This window comes from Terrapene carolina, unplaced genomic scaffold (genome assembly GCF_002925995.2).
Source record: "Terrapene carolina triunguis isolate 2854851 unplaced genomic scaffold, T_m_triunguis-2.0 Scaffold416, whole genome shotgun sequence".
Lineage (NCBI taxonomy): Eukaryota > Metazoa > Chordata > Testudines > Emydidae > Terrapene > Terrapene triunguis.
Genome location: NW_020664767.1, coordinates 1,552 through 20,243, shown reverse-complemented (window position 1 = coordinate 20,243; position 18,692 = coordinate 1,552). Strand labels below are relative to the sequence as shown.

Sequence of the window (18,692 nt, the reverse complement as noted above, 5' to 3'; positions counted from 1 at the left end):
ATGGATTTTCAGGGGACTTTTACTTAAAGTTCTAGCATCACACTTGTAAATTAGTAAAAGAAATCTTGTTAGTAAGTTTACCTGTTGCATTTTGAGGGGTGTTTTGGGCCTTGATAATTGTTCCCCAACAGTGGGCACCCCGGTCAAAACAGTATAATGTGTGTGTGTGTGTGTGTTGTCTCCAGCCAGCTTGTGTGCTTACTGTGAATCTACACTACCCCAGACCTAGCGTGTCCTATCTGGATTTATTTTTGGACGGCCTTGAATTCTTTCTGCTTCCCAGCTAACCAGCACTGAAAGCTCTGATAAGGCTTTCTCCACTCCATGTATCTCACAAACAATAGGAGCAGGGGGAGGGAGGGCATTTATACCCCTTTCTGCAGAGCAGGGTGCTTTTGATTAAGTGATTTTGTTTGCTAAGGGTATGTCTACACTACAGGATTAATCCGAATTTAGATAATTCGAATTTGGGAAACAGGTTGTATAAATTCGATTGTGCGCGGCCACACTAAGCACCTTAATTCGGTTTTAAACCACATTAATTCGGTGGTGTGCGGCCACACTACCCCATTAACTTAAACACAGTAATTCGGTGGTGTGCGTCCACACTAACCCTAATTCGAATTAACAAAATCGATTTAGGCTCTACTCCGTTCGTCGAGGTGGAGTACAGAAATCGATTTAAAGGGCCCTTTAATTCGAATTAACTGGCTCTGTAGTGTGGACGGGTGAAGGGTTAATTCGGATTAAGGCAGCTAAATCCGAATTAAAGTCCTAGTGTAGACCAGGCCTTAGGCAAACAGTCTGGTGGCATGGCACAGGGCTCATCTCTGGGTCAGCTGGGCTCATGGCTAATGGCCCCGGAGCTGTAGGCTCTGAAAGGCTTCCTTTATTTAACAAAGGACAAGAAATGCAGGGCTGGGCTGTGGAATGGGATATGGGGCCTTTCATAATTTCTAATGCCCCATTCTAATCTGGCTTTAAAACTGGCTGGCTCGGGGGCAGGGAGGGGATAGGGGGCCTTTCCTCTCTATGGGGCACAGACTCCAATCTGTCCTCAAGTAGGGTGACCAGACAACAAATGTGAAAAATCGGGACAGGGGGTGGGGGTAATAGGAGCCTATATAAGAAAAAGACCCAAAAATCAGGACTGTCCCTATAAAATCAGGACATCTGGTCACCCTATCCTCAAGGCAGGGGGACAGGCTGGCTTAGGGTGGTAGGGAATGGAACAAAGGGTCTTTCCCCTCTAGGGGATGCTGGCTCTGATCTGGCCCCAGGGTGGGGATCTGGCTGGTTATGGGGGGTGGGAATGGGACACAGGGTCTTTCCCCTCTAGGGGGCACCAGCTCTGATCTGGCCACAGGGCAGGGCACGGGCTGTCTCAGGGGGCAGAGAAAGGGGCCTCTCCCCTCTTGGGGGCATTAGCTCTGATCCTGCCCCATGATGGGCACTGGCTGGTTATGGGGTGGGAATGGGACACGGGGCCTTACCCCTCTGGGGGCTGTCGGCTCCCATCTGGCCCTGAGGCAGGGGACTGGCTGGTTGGGGGTGAAGGGCAGGGAATGGGACACGGCCTTTCTGGGGGGTGTCGGTTCTGATCCAGCCCCAGGGTGGGGACTGGCTGGTTATGGGGGGTGGGGAATGGGACAAGATGGGGCCTTTCCCTTTTCCAGAGCACAGCTACCAGGCCGGGGAGAGGGACTGGCTGGCTCAGGGGTCGTGCCGCCTGTCTGCACCGTCCGCTGTCCCCCCTCGGCTGGAACCTGCCTCCAGCTGCTCTGGCCTAGCGCAGCCCCCGCCTCCGCTGCCCCGGAGCCCCGCACGCGCTGGCCCAGGGGGGCTGGAACAATGTGAATAGTGGGGGGCTGAGAGCCATTGAACCAAACTGCAAACCCTGCATGGGATGGAAACCGCTTCCAGCCAGGGGGTGCGGCCGGCAGCCCCCCTAGATCCAGCCCCCATGCGCTGGCCCCCACTGCCCCCGCCTTCTCGCAGGGAGACGCAGCCGTGTGCCCCCCCCCTTATGTCAGGCTCCTGCTCAGGCTTTCCAGCCCCCCGGGGGTCTCGCTCCAGTTGACCTGTGTGCCCCCCCCGTACTCTGCACTGCGGCTGGCCCGAGAGTCTTCTCCTCTGCAGCAGCAGCCTGTGGCCCCCCCGGGGCAGGCGGGGCGGGGCGGGGCAGCGGAGTGTGAAGGCGGGAGGGGGCCGAGCCCGGCCAGACGCAGGCAGCCGAGCAGGACGCGGGACGGCCGGGCTGGGTGCCCAGCCATGCGCCCCGCGGGCAGGCGGGCTCGGCGCCGGGGAGCAGGTACGGGGACCGGAACACGGCCACGACCCCCCGCCTGGTGTGGACGCGGGGTAACGCGGCTCGCGGCCCGGGGGCTGCAGCGGGGGTCGCGCCGGGCGAGGGGACCGGGCTGCCGGTAACAGGGGCTGTAACTCGCCGCCTGCGCTTCCCTCCAGCCCGGGGAGATCCCCTGCGCTCCCCCCGGGCAGTGCGGGCTGGGCGGCGGACCTGCAGCGGGGCTGTTTGGGGCTAAGCCGCCCGGCTGGGTACATGGGCCCGGGTAGCTGCAGGCGGAGGCGGCCAGGAGGGGGGCGTCTCCCCGGTGCGAGGCCAGACTCGCTCGCCGCCGTGTCGCGCTGCTAAGTGGGTGCTAAATACCCCCCCGCTGGGTGAGCTCTTTGCATTCAACCCCCCCCCCCCGAGTCCTGGGCGCCCCCGGCAGGTTTACCCAGCGCTGCTTTTCAAAGGGCTTTGTCTTGTGAAACGTCCAGGTATTTCCTGGGCTCTGCGCTCCCGGGGGGAGCTGGAAGAGGCGCTGCCCCCCTCTGCTTGGAGCCCCTGGCTCGGGTTAAAGGGGCACCGCTGGAATTAGCCACTTCCCCGTCCCCCAAAAGATTCGCTCCCCCCTGAGCTGCCCCTTCCTCTCCCACCCGCACCTGCAGTTTTGGGTGACAACCCTTCACCCTCCTTTTGTTGCTGTGGGACAGACCCGCACAAACCGAGCACAAAGCACCTGGGAAAACTCACCTGTTTTCCTCTCCCCTCTAGTGATCTCAGGCCCTGGCCATGGCCGGGCTCCCACAGGGGGGAACGCCGCTGCGGGTGCCCGGGGGAGTTATTTTGTTAACTTTGAGCTGAGACCTCGTTGCTGGGGTCCTCTGTAACAGCAGCAGACAGAAAGGTTTCAGGTAGAGATGGGATTTGGTTTTCTGATTGATGTCCCTTTAATCCCTGAATAACCCCATGTGATTGGTCACCTAATGGAGACCAAACACTGATTTCCTGTGGGCTGCTGGGCTGGTCTGTAAATACTAGCAGAAGGCCCGAGCTCTGGCCCTGCACCAATGCAGTTTGCCCTGGAACTTGGACACATTGGAGGTAATTGCTTCACTTTCCTCTACACTTCCAGATCTCTTCACAACTGATCACAATAGTGACTCTTGGGTGGGCACTTCCTGGCTGTTAGTGACTGGCTGGATAGTGCTAGCTGCAGGCCTGGGGGGGCTCTCCTCTGCTTTGGTGCCGGTTCAGAGAAGGGTTTAAAAACTTAATGAACCAAACCCTCTTCCATCTTTGATGAGCCCAGATGCCCCTTGCCTGGAGGCAGGGAGTCCTAAAGGTAGCTGTTGTGTCCCACTTGTAGCTTTCAAGCTAATGGAAAAACTTGCTCTTGGTTTAGCCCTGTCTACACTTGGGATATTTTCCTGAAAGCTGTGGCTGGTGGTGGAGAGTTTGAGAGGGCTTCTGTCTCGTTTCATGCAACCCAGTGCAAACCTGTTAGTGTTGCAGTTCACATCTCAGTCCTGCAATGGACAAGTTCATGGACATGTCTTTGGATAGACTCAGGCATTTCACAGTAAGCTGGAGCTATGCAGCCAAATAAAGAGGAATAGAAGATGTCGTCTCTATAGGATGGTGTAGCCTTCTTTATAAGGTTGATTCATGCTGTAATGCAAGGAGAGATCCCACGTTCTCAAGACATGTGGGCGACAGGGGCTGGATCACTGGATGATTCCCTGTTCTGTTCATTCCCTCTGGGGCATCTGGCATTGGCCACTGTCTGAAGACAGGACACTGGGCTAGATGGACCTTTGGTCTGACCCAGTCGGGCCGTTCTTATGTTCTATAAGGTAGTTTGCTGAGCATAACTAATTAGGATTTAGGATTAGTTTGGCATGAGGAACTGATGGGCAGGTGACAGGAAGCCACGAATTAAGGGCAGTTATAAGGTTATTGACAGTTGAAGATGAGTCTAAGGAATATGTATAACCTAAACTTACAGGTGTCAGCAGTGGGGATGTTACAGAAATACCATGGCAACTAATTGACAAAAGCGAATGAGGTAAATAGGTAACTAATTAACAGTATGGTGACCCCCCCAGAGAGATGGGTGTGGAAGCTTAGATAAGAAAAAGGGGCCAAGACACATGAATATGCATGAAATCAAGGGCCTGTCAGCATAACCCACTAGAAGGGATAAGAGATGACCGGCTGCCAAGCGCCTAAGGACTGTCTGGGATGGGGAATGTGACAAGTAATGCAAGTGCTGGTCATGGGTCCTCACTTCTCTGTGCCCTGCTGGGAGGGGGTGGGCGTTTGCCTGGTTAAGAAAGGGCAGTGTGGTGTCCCTCTGGCCTCTCTCCTGTAGCTGAGCCGGTGGCTGACCCTACCCAGACCACTGCAGTGTAGACCCCCACCTAGGTGACCAGACAGCAAGTGTGAAAAATCGGGTGGGGGGTGGGGGGTAATAGACGCCTATATAAGACAAAGCCCCAAATATTGGGACTGTCCCTATAAAATCGGGACATCTGGTCCCCCCCCCCCCCCCCCCCGCTCTGGGGTGGGCCAAGAGTAACTTAACCCCACACTTCGGGCTACAATGCAGTCTAGTTAGTATTGCTGCAGGAACCCGAACGCTTGTGTTTCCTCACGCAGACTTAATGTTGCAGTAACATAGTTCTTAGCTTTTCTCTCTCAGACATTGAAACGGGTCTGTCAAAAGTGCCCGGTTCGGGCCCTGTCTACCCCGAGGGGGAAAGGCGGCGGTGGTGGTGGTGGGGAAGGCAGATACAAGGGTAGCATCCCAAACTTCTGCTAAACTAAACCTACAATGGAAAAAAACTAGGGGAGCAATCCGGCCCCAGTGAAGTCCAAGGGAGCTTTGCCCTGGAGCCGTTGTAGGCCAGTATTTCACCCCCGGGGTGTGCCCTGTGCTTTGTGTCTTGGTGATGGAGAGAGGCCGGAAAGCTGTGCACATTTTTTTGCCCCTGTTCTGTTTTCTGTACCTTGGCGCTTGTCTGTGCGCCAGTGGCTCTAACTCCCCGGCCCAGTGAAAGCAGCTCAGCCCCTAGCACTGAGGCCGTTGTGCCAGGATAAAAGGGCTCTGACCAGCGTAGTTATTCCCTGATGGGATGGGGAACAAGCCACACTAGTGTAAGGAGCTTTCATCCAGTACCGTTACACCAGGAACGGTACCCGTAGGTGAGCGTGTCCCTACCCAACGTAGCACAAATGGCGTGGAAAGAGCAGGACTCGAGCCTGCAGAGGGAGACTCGGGGGAGGGGGGGGTGTCTATGGGGACCAGAACGGGCGGGAGCTGCTGAAACAAGGGCTCTCTTCCTCTGCAGCGGGTGTTAGCCTGAATCCCACCCCCCTTTTCCCCAGTTGATGGGGGTTCACAGGTGGGTCGGTATCCTGTAACCCCTCGCCCGCAAAAACAGGGCAGGCTGCTCTAATGTGTAAAATCACGCCCAGGAACAAAGCAAGCCCTGCTGAGGGGGAGGCTGGCCTTGGCGGGTTGGGCCTGGGCGGCAGGGCAGTGCTTTCGCTGGCACAGCGATGTCTGCCAGGAATGCGGGGGGAGGTGGGGGAGAGAAACACCGGAGCTGTGCTGGCAAAGTTCTGGGGCCCGTGGGCAGCACAGTCAGGAGTTGGTTTGCTGGGAGAGCCCTGGGCGTGTCTGTGCCAGCAGTGTAGGCTCAGCCTCTGCTCTGTCAAAGTTTTTTACAACTTTCAGGATGGAACCTACGGTTTCCACACCTGTTCTTGCCCGTTTCTTACCTTGGTTTGAATGACGTTTTCCACAAGTCAACTTAGAGGGGGAGCGTGACCTGAATACACGTCATAGTTACACAAACCACGAACCCAACAGCTGCTCTTGTGCTTCCTGTTCGCACTGCACCTGACCTTGGCTGACAGCTCCGTGTTTGGCCTCCCTGTGCTGGGGGCAGGTGTGGAGGCCGTTCCTAGTGCGGGTGGAGGAGGATGCAGGCCTCAGTCTCTTCTCTCTTCTCTACTGAGCAGGGCTTTGCTTGCTGGGGAGCTGCCGCCTGCAGGAGCCATGGTCACTTTCTTCACACAGGAAGTCCAGCAACTGCTGCACAACAAGTTTGTGGTGATCGTGGGGGATTCCGGTGAGTCAGCCTAAGGGATGGCGGGTTCCCTTGACCCCTCTTGGCCATGGTAGAGCCGAGCTGTCTTTGGCTCCAAGTCCAAAGGGGGTTTTCCTGCATGCCGGGCTGCAAGCCCCCTGCAGCCCCAGCTGGGCTCTCTGCCTCGCCAGCAACCACGGTCTTGCCCTGGCTTGCACAGACAGAGCGGCTGTGTGGGGTAACCCCCTTCCTTGGCAGGACTGGCTGGGTACAGGCAAAGGGCAGCCAGGCCTCTGAACTCGCCTCCTGGGGCGGGGGGAGGGGAGTTTAAGCCCTGCAATGAGCAGAGTGGATTTCTCTGACTTCCCTCTGGTTGCCCTGTCGTTCTGGCCCCACTCCGTAATTGAAGCTGGGGTGTTCCCTACGCTGGGTGAGCTGGACCCATGTCTCCGCTCCCCAGCCCTGCCCTGGCACCCCCAGAGTCTGTGCAGCACGACTGCCCTGCCCACCCCCAGCACGGCAGCTGGCATGTCGTCTCATTCCTGACATCTGCACCCACGCCGGCCGCAGCCCGCCACGAACTCCTGGCCAGCGCAGACACGTCCGATTCTGAGCAAGGGCCTCTTCCACCCCGCCCCGAACGAGCCCCGGGGCTGGTTCTTGCATTAGTGCCCAAGAGGCGAAGATGTTGCTTCCCTGGAGACGGGTGATCCCTGGGCTATCTCTGTCTCTGTTTTTCCCTTTCAGTCCAGCGATCGGTTTACAAGGACCTGGTGTTGCTTTTGCAGAAGGACGCTCTCCTCAGTCAGTCCCAGCTGAAAGCCAAGGTACTGTGCCTGCAAATCCGGAGCAGCCAACCTCTGTCCCACAGGGCTGGGGAACTAAACCACACCCGGCCACCATTTCCCTGGGCCTCCGGGCCCTTGGGCGCCCCCAAAAGCCGTCGCTTCTGGTGCAGTCAGCTCTGGTGTGTGCTCCCCCTCTGGGCACAGCTGAGACAGAACCAGTTTGGGTGGCGACTGGTGCTGCATAAAGAGAGGTGGAGAAAACGAATCTGGTTGCCTGGTGGCCAGTAGCCGGACAAGCCGGTGCCCTCCCAAAGGCATGCAGAGTGCGCGGTCCTGGCTCCAGGCCCGGCTCAGCAGTACAGGAAGCAGCTACAGCTTGTTGGGTGTGGGCCAGCTATGTCGTCTACCAGCAGTGTTGCTTGGCGGGGGAGGATGGCTTCTTGTTTCCGGTGGGAGGCTTTGAAACCCAAATGTAACCAAAATAAGCAGAACAGTCCTGGGCCTGGTGCGCGCGCACACACACACACACACACACACCCGGCTCGTCCCACTGGCTGTGGTGCCACATGTAGCATTAGGGGATGTCTTGCCACGCAAGTGCCCCCTGCTGGCTGGTGTCTGGAATAGCATCGTCCCACTGCGCTCCCCCCAGCTGGGACTCAGACACTGCAGCCGCCCAGAGGGAGGGTGAAAGTGGTGATATCCCGCGGTGGTGGGGTGGGGCCTCGAGAAGGGGCTGGGAAGCTGCCTGGCCTGGGGACCCGTGGGGCTCGGATATGGGGAGGGGACGGAGGGGCACGCACCTACAGGCCCTAGTCTTGTAATTTGGGTCCAGGGGGAGGCAAGGCCTTGTGGTTAGAACAGCGCTGGGCAGGAGCTGGGGCTCTGGGATCTGACCCCAGCCCTTGCCCTGGCTCGCCCTGTCCTGGGGCAGGTCAGCTCCTCTGTGCCCAGAAGAGGTCTCGTGTCACTCCCTCGCTCACGGGAAGGCTGCAGGCTGTGGCTTGGTAGCTGGGCGCAGCTCTCTGGGCTGGGACGGACAGAGGATGACCTCCGAGGGTGCTAGCCAGACAGCGGCCACGAGAGGGCATCGCTCCATTGTGGGTAGAGCCCTGCACATATACAGAATTTATATCCGCGGAGCTGCAGGGCTCTACCGGGAACCGCAGCAGTGAAAGCAGCAGCATGTCAGGCTGCCGCTCGCAGGAGCCAGCGCCCTGCACGGGCAGCTCCCCCTGCGCGGCTGTACCACCCCCAGCCCCGTCTCCAGCCCTGCCCATGGGGCAGGTACCAGGCTCACCAGCTGCTGTCCCTGGCCACGCTAGTGCGTGCAAGCGGCTCGCACACCCGGACTTGCACACACTAGTGCGACCAGGGACAGCTGCTGGTGAGCTGGTGCCTGTCCCAGAGGGCAGGGCTGGGGGCGGTACAGCCACGCCAGAGGAGCTGCCCGCGCAGGGCGCTGGCTCTTGCAAGTGGCGGCCCGACGTGCTGCTGCTTTCACCGCGGCTGTAGGTTTTGTATCCGGGCAGGGCTCTCGTTGCGGGCAATAGGAGGGTTCGGGGGCCGCGCCAGTGAGGGCTCTCTGCGTCCTGTCTCTGCCAGGGGGAGCTGAGCTTCGAGAACGACTGCCTGGTGGAAGGCGGCATGCGGGGCGAGATGACCAACGGCACCAACTACAGGGAGGTGCGGCAGTACCGCACGGACCACCACCTGGTGCGCTTCTACTTCGTCACTCGCATCTACTCCGACTACATGGAGAGCATCCTGGCTGACTTCCAGGCCGGGCCCCAGCCCGACGTCGTCATCATCAACTCCTGCTTATGGGACGTGAGCAGGTACCCGCTGCTCCCCCCGCCCTGGCAGGGTAACTCGGGCCTCTTCGGCGTCACTCTCAGGGAGAGAACTTAGCCCCTCCGGCTGCCAGAGCCTGGCCAGTGCAGCTAAAGGAGACTCTCCGCTGGCAGTACAGGGCCTGTGACACACAGATCAGCAGTTCCGTCCAGCCGAGGGCAGCGCTGGGCACATAGGCGTACGACAGCTGGTTCATTAAAACCCCCGTTGTTGTGGGAGGTGACCAGATCTGAAAAGGGAACTTTGGGGGGCTGGGTGCTGTGGCCCCCCAGGGGTTACACAGCGCGGTTCTGCTTGGGGAGAGCAGCAGAGTAAAACCAGCGTCTCCTGACTCAGCTCATCTGTCCCGTCAGTGCACGGAGCCTGTCGCACGGACACAGACGTACCTGCTTTTCACGCCGTGGGGCCAGCCGGGCTCCGTCCCCCTTGTGCGTGTGCAGCCAGCAGCGTTACTTAGTCCAGTCCAGTCTGAGAGATCTGTGCAGGCCCCGTGAGGACCCAGGAGGGCGTTGGCTCGGCCAGCACCAGTGACGGGGCTGCCGACCTGCTGCCTGCCCAAGAGAAGGGCGCTTGGTCCTGCGTCTGCCCTGGCTGTTGGCCCAGGCCCATGGTGTCTGAGCACCTCAGGGTGCCACTCGCGGTGCTCTACTCGGGGGTGTGGAGGAGGTGTCTCGGGGGCCCGCTCGCTGTCTGTGCCCCTCTAGCTTCCCCCTCGCCCTGCAAACTCCATGTCCCACGCTGGGGGATGGTGGGGCAACCTCCCCTCCCTGCCCCTGGCCGATGGTGGCATCTCGGTGCAGAAACGCCTGCCTGGCCAGCCTCGCCTGTAGAAATGGGCATGAGCCGTTGCTGCTGTGGGGAGCCGTTTCTGTAGAGCGGCTGGCCGCCAGGCTCCTGCCCTTGCCCAGTGCCGCTCCTCGTGAGGGCCAGAAGGATCCTACCCCGTGTCTGTCCCGAGGGCCATGGCTTCTGTCTGCTCTGCCCCCCTGCAGGTACGGCGCTAAGTCCATGAAGCAGTACCGGGTGAATCTGGAGAAGGCCTTTAACCGGCTGGACAAGGTGCTGCCCCATGCCTGCCTCCTGGTGTGGAACATGACGATGCCCGTGGGCCACAAAATCATCGGGGGCTTCCTCATCCCAGAGGTAAAGCAAACTGCAGCTTTGCCCCGGACCCCGGTGCTGCTGGCTGCGGGGGGGCGGGGGGGGGTGCGGCTGGGACTGGGATAAGGTGCTGAGTCCAGGGGCAGGGCCAGCCCACTGCTCCCCCACCCTAGTGCCTCGTCTCTGCTCCGGGGGCCGGTACCCGCTGCTGCACCGCTCTCCAGCACACGTGGGCACACCCCTCTGGTCACACAGCCCCCCACAGGGCACCCTCCTGGCACAGGCCTTGTCTGAAATCCTCGTCACAGCTCCCAAGTTACCCCGCTGCCTCCTGCGGCTGAGAGTGCTGCTGGGGGGGTGAGGGGTTCCCTTCAGCCTGGCTCTGCCTCGTACTGGCTGGGCCTTTGCTCTGACACGATGGGACTGGATGGAAACAGGCCTCATCAGCTCTCACGATCCGCTTCCTACTCTGAAGTCTCCGAGCCAGAGGCTCCTGGAGCTTAAGGCTAGAAGGGATGTTAGATCATCTTGGCTGGCACAGGCCAGAGAAATTCCCCCAGGTTTTCTAACCTTTTAACCATTCTCCTGTCTCTTCTCTGACCCCTCTCCAATTTATCCACATCTGTCCTGAATGGTGGGCACCAGACCTGGGCACCGGGATCCCAGCAGTGGTCGCCCCAGAGCAGGGCCGGCTCCAGGCACCAGCTTCTCAAGCAGGTGCTTGGGGCGGCGGCTCCGGAGAGGGGCGGCACGTCCAGGTATTCGGCGGCAATTCGGTGGACGGTCCCTCACTCCTCCTGGGAGCGAAGGACCTCCCGCCGAATTGCCGCCGCAGATCGCGATCGCGGCTTTTTTTTGTTTTTTGTTTGTTTGTTTGTTTGTTTTGGCTGCTTGGGGCGGCCAAAACCCTGGAGCCGGCCCTGCCCCAGAGCCAGATACAGAGGGAAAATCGCCTCGAGATTCCTCTGTTCATGCAGCCCAGGATCACATTTGCTCTTTGGGAGCTCCTGTTCCGCTGATTAGCCACCACCGCCCCCAAGTGGTTTCCAGAGGCACTGGATAGAATCCCCTGTCCTGTACGTATGGCCTGCGTCCTTTGCTCCTAGAGGTACACATTGACACTTAGCCATATTAAAACACACACTCTTTACATGTGCCCTGTTGACTACGTGAACCGGATCGCTCTGGATCAGTGACCTGTCCTCGGCGTTATTTCCCGCTCCCCCAATTGTTGTGCTAGCTGCAAACTTTCTCGATGAAGAGTTTGTTTTCTGTCAGTTCATTGATAAAAGTGTTCAATAGAGTAGGGCCAAGAACCAATCCCACAGGGATGAGGATTCTCCATTTACAATCACATGTTGAGATCTATCAGTTAGCCAATTTTTAATCCATTTAATGTGCACCGTGGTGATTTTATATTGTTCTAATTTTTTAATCAAGATTTTGTGCGGTATCAAATCAAATATTCTGGAGAATTCTAAGTATATTACATCAACTCTATTACTTTCATTAATGAAACTTGGTATCTCATCAAAGATATCAAGTTAGTTTGATAGGTTAGTGGAAAATAGATCCTACGTTGAGTTGCATTAATTGCATTATCTTCTTTTAATTCTTTATTAATCAAGTCCCATGTCAGCTGCTCCACTATCTTACCTGGGATCGATGTCAGACTGACAGGCCTGTCACTATCCTGTTAATCTTTTGAAATATTGGCACAAAGGAGCTTTCTTCTGGAACTTCCCCAATGTTCCAAGACTTCCTAAAAATCAGAATTAACGGTTCAGCAAGTGCCTCAGTCAGCTGCTTTCAAACTCTTGGATGCAAGTTATCTAGACCTGCTGATTTAACAATACCTCACTTTATATCCTCTGCTCCCCGCTCCAGCCCCCCCCGGATACAGAATAGAAATGTTTATTGAACGTTTGCCTTTTCTGCAGAATACCATTTCCATCGAATAACGGACCAATACCGTTGTTAAGATTCGTTTTGTTCCTAATATTTAAAAAACTCCTTTTTACTGTTCTTAACTCCTGCTGGTCGTAGATTTCTCATTGTGTCCCTTGGCTTATCAATTTTCTACAATTCCTATCTTTTGTTTTATGTTCATTTTTATCCATTTCCCTTTTCTTCCATTTGTTACATATTATTTTTTAATTTTGTTTTCTAGCTGTCTTCACTTCCACTCTAAACCCAGGTCAGTTTTTTAACCAGCACATCCTTCTTCCTCGATTGTGGCTTTTGGGGCATCTCATTCTTAAGCAGTTCCCCCCCGTGATCATTCCCATTCTCCTGATTAAATTCTTCCTCTCGGCTGATTTGCCTCTTATTTGTTTTCATTGAAATTGGCCCTATTCAACCACCAAAGATACGTTACTGGCCTGGACTTTATTCTGTTTGTGCCTTATCAATGGGATCAAGTCATGATCACTTGTACCTAAGCTACCATTAACGTTTCCCATTCTCCTTGCCACTGGCTACCTGGCCCTGCCGCAGGAAACAGCGTTCTCTTCTTCCTCCCTGCATTCCCGAGCCTCTGCCTGCACCCAAGGGGTTAAACCTAAACAGGCCCAAGCAGGAAAAGCCCCCAGCTGGAAGGGGGTGGGAGCTCTGGGCGGGGCCCTAGCACTCCAGCTGGCATTGGTGTTCCCTGTCCCTGCCTGCGGCTGTTGGCAAAGGGGCCCTGCACCCCCAGGGATGGCTGTGTCTGCCGGGCCATCCCGCTGTCTTGTACCATCCCCAGGAGTGAGGTGTTCTCGTGGGGCCAGGTCCCTGGAGCGTGGCCCTCCCCGTCGGCGGGAGCCCCGCTGGCCTGGCCTGATGGCTCCTGTCTCTGCCTCCAGCTGCAGCACCAAGGCAAGAAGCTGCCCCACAAAGTGATCGAGGGCAACTTCTACGGGGCTGTCCTGGCCAGCAGCCACCACTTCGACGTGCTGGACCTGCACTACTACTTCCGCTTCGACGTGCACCACCGCAGTGGGGACGGCGTCCACTGGAACCGGGCCGTCCACCGCAGGGTCACCCACCTGCTGCTGGCCCACGTGGCCGACGCCTGGGGCGTCGAGATCCCGGAGAAGAGACCCCAGGACGGTGAGTGGGAGAGGGGGGCTGACAGTGCCTAGATGCCATGGTGACGGGCATGCTGATGTGGATCGTCCCTCAGGGGGCAGCACTTGCTGCTGTTGGGAATGGGAGGGGGTGGGCGTGCGGTGGCGGGACGGGAGGGTGGGAGTGGGGGTGGGCGTGCTGTGGCAAGAAGGGGTGGGAGATGGCCACGCTGCTGATGGATCCGCTTTTCCCTTTCTTCAGGTTGCTTTCAGGCAAATGCTCTGGAGTGGGGCTCGCAGCCCGCCCCCTGCCCGGTGCCCCACGCTGCTCCACCCGGCCCCTGGGGTAAAGATCTTGGTGGTGGTGGTGGTGGTGGGCAGGGGCTGTGGGCACCTCCTCAGGTTGGGCAACCGCGCGGGAGAGGCGGCTGGGGAAGGGGGTAGCCTGATGCCGGCTCCCAGCCCCCTCCTCAGCCAGTGTCTGGCTTTGGTCACCTCTCTCCTGCTGCTGACAGGGGAGCTGGCTGAGCGCCGTGCTGCCGAGTGGGGGGTGGGCACCTTGATGCTGATGAGGCCCCTATGGGCGGGGGTGGGGACAGGGCGGTAGCCCCCAGCTCTTCTCCTGAGCCCCCCCACCCCTAGCTCCCTAATGCCACCCACTGCACCCAGGTCGTGCCAGTGGGGCTTTGGGTACGGTGCCCGTGTAGGTCACTGCTGCCAAGAGCCAGCGAGGGGCGTGTGTGGCCAATGCGTTGCTGGTGCCTCTGAAATCTGGCACGTCCTGAGGACGCAGTCTCCGGAGGCCGCTGCCCCCCGAGAGCTGCAGGGGGGCTGGAGCAGGCTCGGAGCCCTGGGAGCGGCGTCACGGGGCCCTGCTCTTGGAGCTGCCGGTGCTACCAGCCTGTGGGGAATGAGCTGACCCGAACTTGGCCGTGGTCTCGAATGGCTCCTTCTGCCCCTTCTCCCTGCGCAGCCCCCCTGGATTGGAGTCCTTGTCCTTGGCAAAGGCTCTCAACCCTTGCCCGGCTCAGCTGCCGTGACCGTCCCAGGCGCCGCGCTCAGTAACGTCTCTGCCTCTGCAGGGCCCGAGTGGGACAACAGCCGCCTGTCCTGCATGCCCCAGCCCAGCACCTGCCCGCCGCCCCCTCCGCCCTGGCCTCCTTTTGACTTCTGCTGCCCCTCCAAGGATCCTGTTTTCCAGGAAGACTCCCCCTTCCTCCCCAGCCACGCGGGGCCTGGCACGCCCCTCTCCGGATACATCAGCTTTGACAACTGCCCCGGCTACGGTGTGGAGGGTAGGTCCTGGGTCCCACGCTCCTGCTGCACCCCCCTTGGTGCGCCTGGCCCCGGGGGATTCTCACTTGGGGGGCCTCTGGCGCTCACGCCTTCCTGCCTCAATCTCTCTCTCCACTCCTGTTCAGTCTGGCCTGGACACCTCTCTCTCTGCTGCCTCCTCTGCAGGTGGCTGCTCCGCTCTGCCTGTCTCCTCTGTGATCTCTGCACAATCTGACCTTTCCTCTCCATTCCCACTGCTGTCGCCTCTCCGGGCCCTGCTCCTTCCTCGTCTGGCCGGCTGCAGCCTTCCTGGCTCTGGCATGGCTTCCCTCCAGCCCTGCTGCGGCCAAAGCCTAGAACCAGGAGGCTGCTCAACAAACTAGAAAGTGACTGACCTGTGGGACTCTCTGCCACATGACGTGACTCAGGCCAAGAGCTTAGTAGCATTCCAGAGGTGACTGGACCTGGTACGTACAGAGTCGCTGCAGTTACGCTCCAGAGGGTTAGAGAGGGGGTCTAAATCCTCCAGCTTGGGGTCCAAGCCAGCCCTGACTCACCCAGAACTGGGAGGAAACACCCCTGGGGGGCAGGTTCATAGTTGGGCCTTCTGGGATTTCTTGTACCTGCCTGTGAAGCAGCTGGCTGCCTGGGCTGGACCGTGGGTCTGATCCGATGGGGCAGTTCCATGTTCCTTACGGCTGTGACCGTGTATCCCTGCCCCGACTGCTCTCCCGCGGCCCAACGCGCTCCTCGTCTTCATGGGTCTGCTGCCGCCTTCCTGCCCTGTGCTGCTTCTCGCACTATCGGCAGCCCAGGAAGCAGGCAGGTGGGCAGCATCTGCTGAGACCTCGGTGTCCCGCTCCTTCTGCGCGGGTCCCCTGGCTCCCCTCAGCCCGGCTCGATGGGAAAAGCGTTGGAGCCGGGGTTTGGCCTCTCCTGAATAATCATGTGTCAGAGCTGCTGGGTCGGAGCCCGGCTCGGGATGGGGTGGGCAGAATCGCTGAGCCAGACGGGCTGACCCATAGATCCTCCAGTCCCAGCCGTGCCCCCTGCATGGGGGGATGGGTGTCCCAGGGGATTCAGTAGGGGGCGCTCTTCCCCCCTCAGCGTCCTACCCAGGGCAGAGCAGGGGCTGGCCGAGATGTGAAAGGGACGTCTCGGCGACTTACAGGAATGGGAGCTGCAGGGTGGCAGGTAATGTCTGTCATTGGACCAGCTTCTGGGGGGAGAGAGAAAAGCCTTCGACCTACACAGAGCGAGGCCTGTTTGCAGCTGGCCTGGGTCAGCGGACTGTGGCTTGCAGGGCTCAGGCTGCGGGGCTAAAAGTTGCAGTGTAGACGGTCCAGCTCGGGCTGGAGGCTGGGCTCTGGGACCCTGCCCACTTGCAGGGTCTCAGGGATGGGGTTGTGGCCCAAGCCCGGATGTCTACACAGCCATTTTCCAGCCCCGCAGCCTGAGCCGGTGTTATCCACTGTGTGGACGGGGTGTTGTTTAGCAGAGCTAGTTAACACCTTTCCAGGCCCCATTGGAGATGAAGTGCCCTGTTAAGACCCTGCCATTCATGGGAAGGGGAGGGAGGGTTAACCCGCTAATGCCTCCCCCTCCCCCGCCTTTTTGTTTTCTTCCCTCTCGTATTTTCTCTTTCCCCCCTCCCCCCCCATGACTGGAGAGGTGTTAACAGGCCACTTCATCTTGAATGGTCCCTTGAAACATGTTAACTGCTGACCCTCCCCAATCTGTTTCCCCCCTCTGAGCACCCGGCCCAGACCTGTCTGTGTGGGTCCAGCGCTCGTCTCTCTCCCCACCAGAAGTTGGTCCAATTAAGGACATTGCCTCCCCCACCTGGTTTCAAGAATTGTCCTGGGCTCCTGGCCCAACTCCGACAGAGTAACCACCTCTTCTGACCCCCCCCGCCCCGTCGAGCTGTGTGGTTCTGCAGCCCTTCCTGGCCGGCCTGCGCCGTCGTTCCATGGCGCTAAACATCTGCCGTGCTGCACCCAGGAGCTGGCTGCATTTCAGCCCAGGCTCCAGCCGGTGAAGCCCTGGGAGAGCTGCAGCCATGGACGAACTTCCTGCCTGTGCTCCCTGCTGGCGGAATGAAGGATTAGTGTTTGCTTGGGGCTGCAGTGGGATGTTGCTCGGAGGGGCCGGGACTGGCTGGGCCCAATTGCCAGGCACTTGACCCTCTCTCCTCTCCCCCTCACCCTGCTTCTCGCCCTAGGTCCTGGCAGCGGCTTTCAAGCGTTCTGGGGCGCGCCGCACGCTCTGCCGGCCCCGGGGCCCTTCCCCGGCTTCTCGGGAAACCCAGCACCCAGCTTCCCTCCGCACCCCCACAGCCCGCCCAGGAGAGGCCGCGGCAGGCGCTCCCACGGCTTCCTCATGACGCGGCAGCCGGTGAGGTGGAGGTCTGGGCACCCCTACAACAGGCCCCACTACAGTTGCTACTGAGGGGCCCTGCCCCCTGGCAGAGCTGGGCGTGTCCCCCCGCGGGCGGGCGGGCGAGCTCCCTGCAAAGGGCTTGGCTCCGGCTCTGAAGAGACTCGGGTAGGGTGGGCTTGGCTGTCTCCATGTGCGTGGCCGGCACAGGGCACCCTGGCAGGGAGGTGGCTGGCGCTCAGATGGCTGAGTTATTACATGTAGTATTGGGGGGGGGGGCAGAGGGCTGCGGGGGCCTGGAGAGAAGGGGCTGTGATCTGCCGGCGCAGTATGGCTCAGAACAAAGGCCCCGCTATTGGGGACAGCGCTGGGCACCGCCCCGGGAAGCACTCCGTAGGCCAGGCCCATGGGGGCGGTGGCTCTCGCCGAGGGCCCCATCCTGCCCGGTTCCTGGAGCTGGTGGGGATTGGCAGCCATGTGGGGGAGGCGCTGAACGCCAGCCGTCTGCCAAGGGGGTCCAGCTGTCCAGCCTGAGTCTCTCCCCACCTCTGAGTCCAATTCCCCCACCCCCTCCGCTGCTGTTACAAACCTGCCCAGACGGGGCAGGCAGGGAGTGGTTTGCCCCTGCCAGGCTCCCGGCCCCGGACTGCCATGGCTGTGAGCTGGCTGGCGGCCTCGCCTGCTCTCCATGGGGTTCTTAGGCCTAGTTCATGTTTCTTAATCGTTACTCTGTTTTCAGCACCCTCCCTGGGGTGTTATTTTATGAGGTGGGTCTGCACTACAGCCCCCCATGCTCCTCCCTGGGGGCGGTGGGAGGGGGTCATGCTGCTCTGAGGTTGCTTTACACTGGCAGGCTGTGGGGCCGAGCCCTTGGTGGCTCACTGCACTAAAACCTTCTAGCCCCAGCCCGGCTCGCTGGCTAGTGGGCCCAGACCTGTGCTCAGCTGCACTGAGCCGATCAGGTTGCACCAGAATAACTGTGACTTGAGTCCCTTCCTGGCCATCCGCCCGCAGGCCCGGGGGGGTGGAGGGGGCCCTGCTGCGGGCACAGTGGTTATTGAACAGGAAATACTGTTCATGGCAAGTGTTCTTGTGTGTTTTGTTGACTTGATAATAAAGCTTTGACTGACTGGAGGCTGTTGTCCATTTGTCCTTCCCCCAGTGGCTGGCCTATTAGATAACAGCCTACTACTGCACCCTGCTGCGGGAATTACTCCCTTAGCTCACGCAGCCAAGCTGCTGGGTTCAGACTCTGCTGACGACTTGTGGGTGGCTCCATGTGCACGGGAGGGAGGCTGAATGGCCCTTCGCCTTAATCAGGCTCAGGGTGACCCACCCCAGTGGCTCTGGCAGGGCCGTTTGGCCCTTGGTGGGCCACATCCAGCTCCTCACAGGGCCGCTGCCTTCCCCTCCCCCCCCCCCCACCGGCAGCGCTGCAGAGTCTCGTGACTGAATGGGCCATGGTACCCCGCTCTCCTTCCGTGCCCCACAATGGCCCTTCCACCTCTGGGCTGAGCCAGGGTGAGGTGCTGGGGGCTCGGCCCTTGGACTGGGTTCCAGCTGCCGGGACCATGGGCAAGTCACCCCCTGACCACCCCTGTTGTCTGCCTTGTCAAGATGGGCTCGACCCTCCTGGTGTGTTGGTGCAGCCCCTAGCGCTCGGCTGCGCCAGGCCCTGCTGCAAGGCTGAAAACAGCAGGAAGTTTTTCATGCTGCCCCGGCTGTGGGGTGGGCTATGGGGCTGCTCACCTGGCAATGTGTGGCCTAACCCCCTGCCTCCTCCAGCCCCCCGCAGTGGGGCTGCTGCTGGGAATGGGAAGAATCCAGAACGACGATAACGGCATTAGAGCTGCTCCTTTCGGGGCACTTC

At 59.4% G+C, this 18,692-nt stretch overlaps 1 protein-coding gene across 2 annotated transcripts; it reads left to right on the top strand.

Annotated features, from left to right (window-relative positions):
• The first annotated feature begins 2,235 nt into the window (after positions 1-2,235).
• LOC112115253 (PC-esterase domain-containing protein 1A) lies at positions 2,236-17,940 on the top strand. Of its 2 annotated transcripts, XM_026658220.1 has the most exons (9): positions 2,236-2,311; positions 6,314-6,423; positions 7,129-7,208; positions 8,775-9,007; positions 10,016-10,166; positions 12,968-13,214; positions 13,434-13,517; positions 14,254-14,466; positions 16,668-17,940. In XM_026658220.1, exons 2-9 carry the CDS (start codon positions 6,351-6,353, stop codon positions 16,892-16,894), a joined length of 1,308 nt encoding a protein of 435 aa, XP_026514005.1. In that variant the 5' UTR covers positions 2,236-2,311; positions 6,314-6,350; the 3' UTR covers positions 16,895-17,940. The 2 variants fall into 2 exon arrangements, with proteins under 2 accessions (XP_026514005.1, XP_026514006.1); XM_026658221.1 differs by lacking the exon at positions 13,434-13,517.
• Positions 17,941-18,692: the final 752 nt, after the last annotated feature.

What these genes read in the sequence shown, in the direction of transcription:
- LOC112115253 (XM_026658220.1), top strand. Translation starts at nt 6,351, where the DNA reads ATGGTCACTTTCTTCACACAGGAAGTCCAGCAACTGCTGCACAACAAG. An exon ending in AGTCCCAGCTGAAAGCCAAG is followed by an intron (nt 7,209 to 8,774) that starts GTACTGTGCCTG and finishes TGTCTCTGCCAG; the next exon opens with GGGGAGCTGAGCTTCGAGAA. An exon ending in TGCTCCACCCGGCCCCTGGG is followed by an intron (nt 13,518 to 14,253) that starts GTAAAGATCTTG and finishes CTGCCTCTGCAG; the next exon opens with GGCCCGAGTGGGACAACAGC.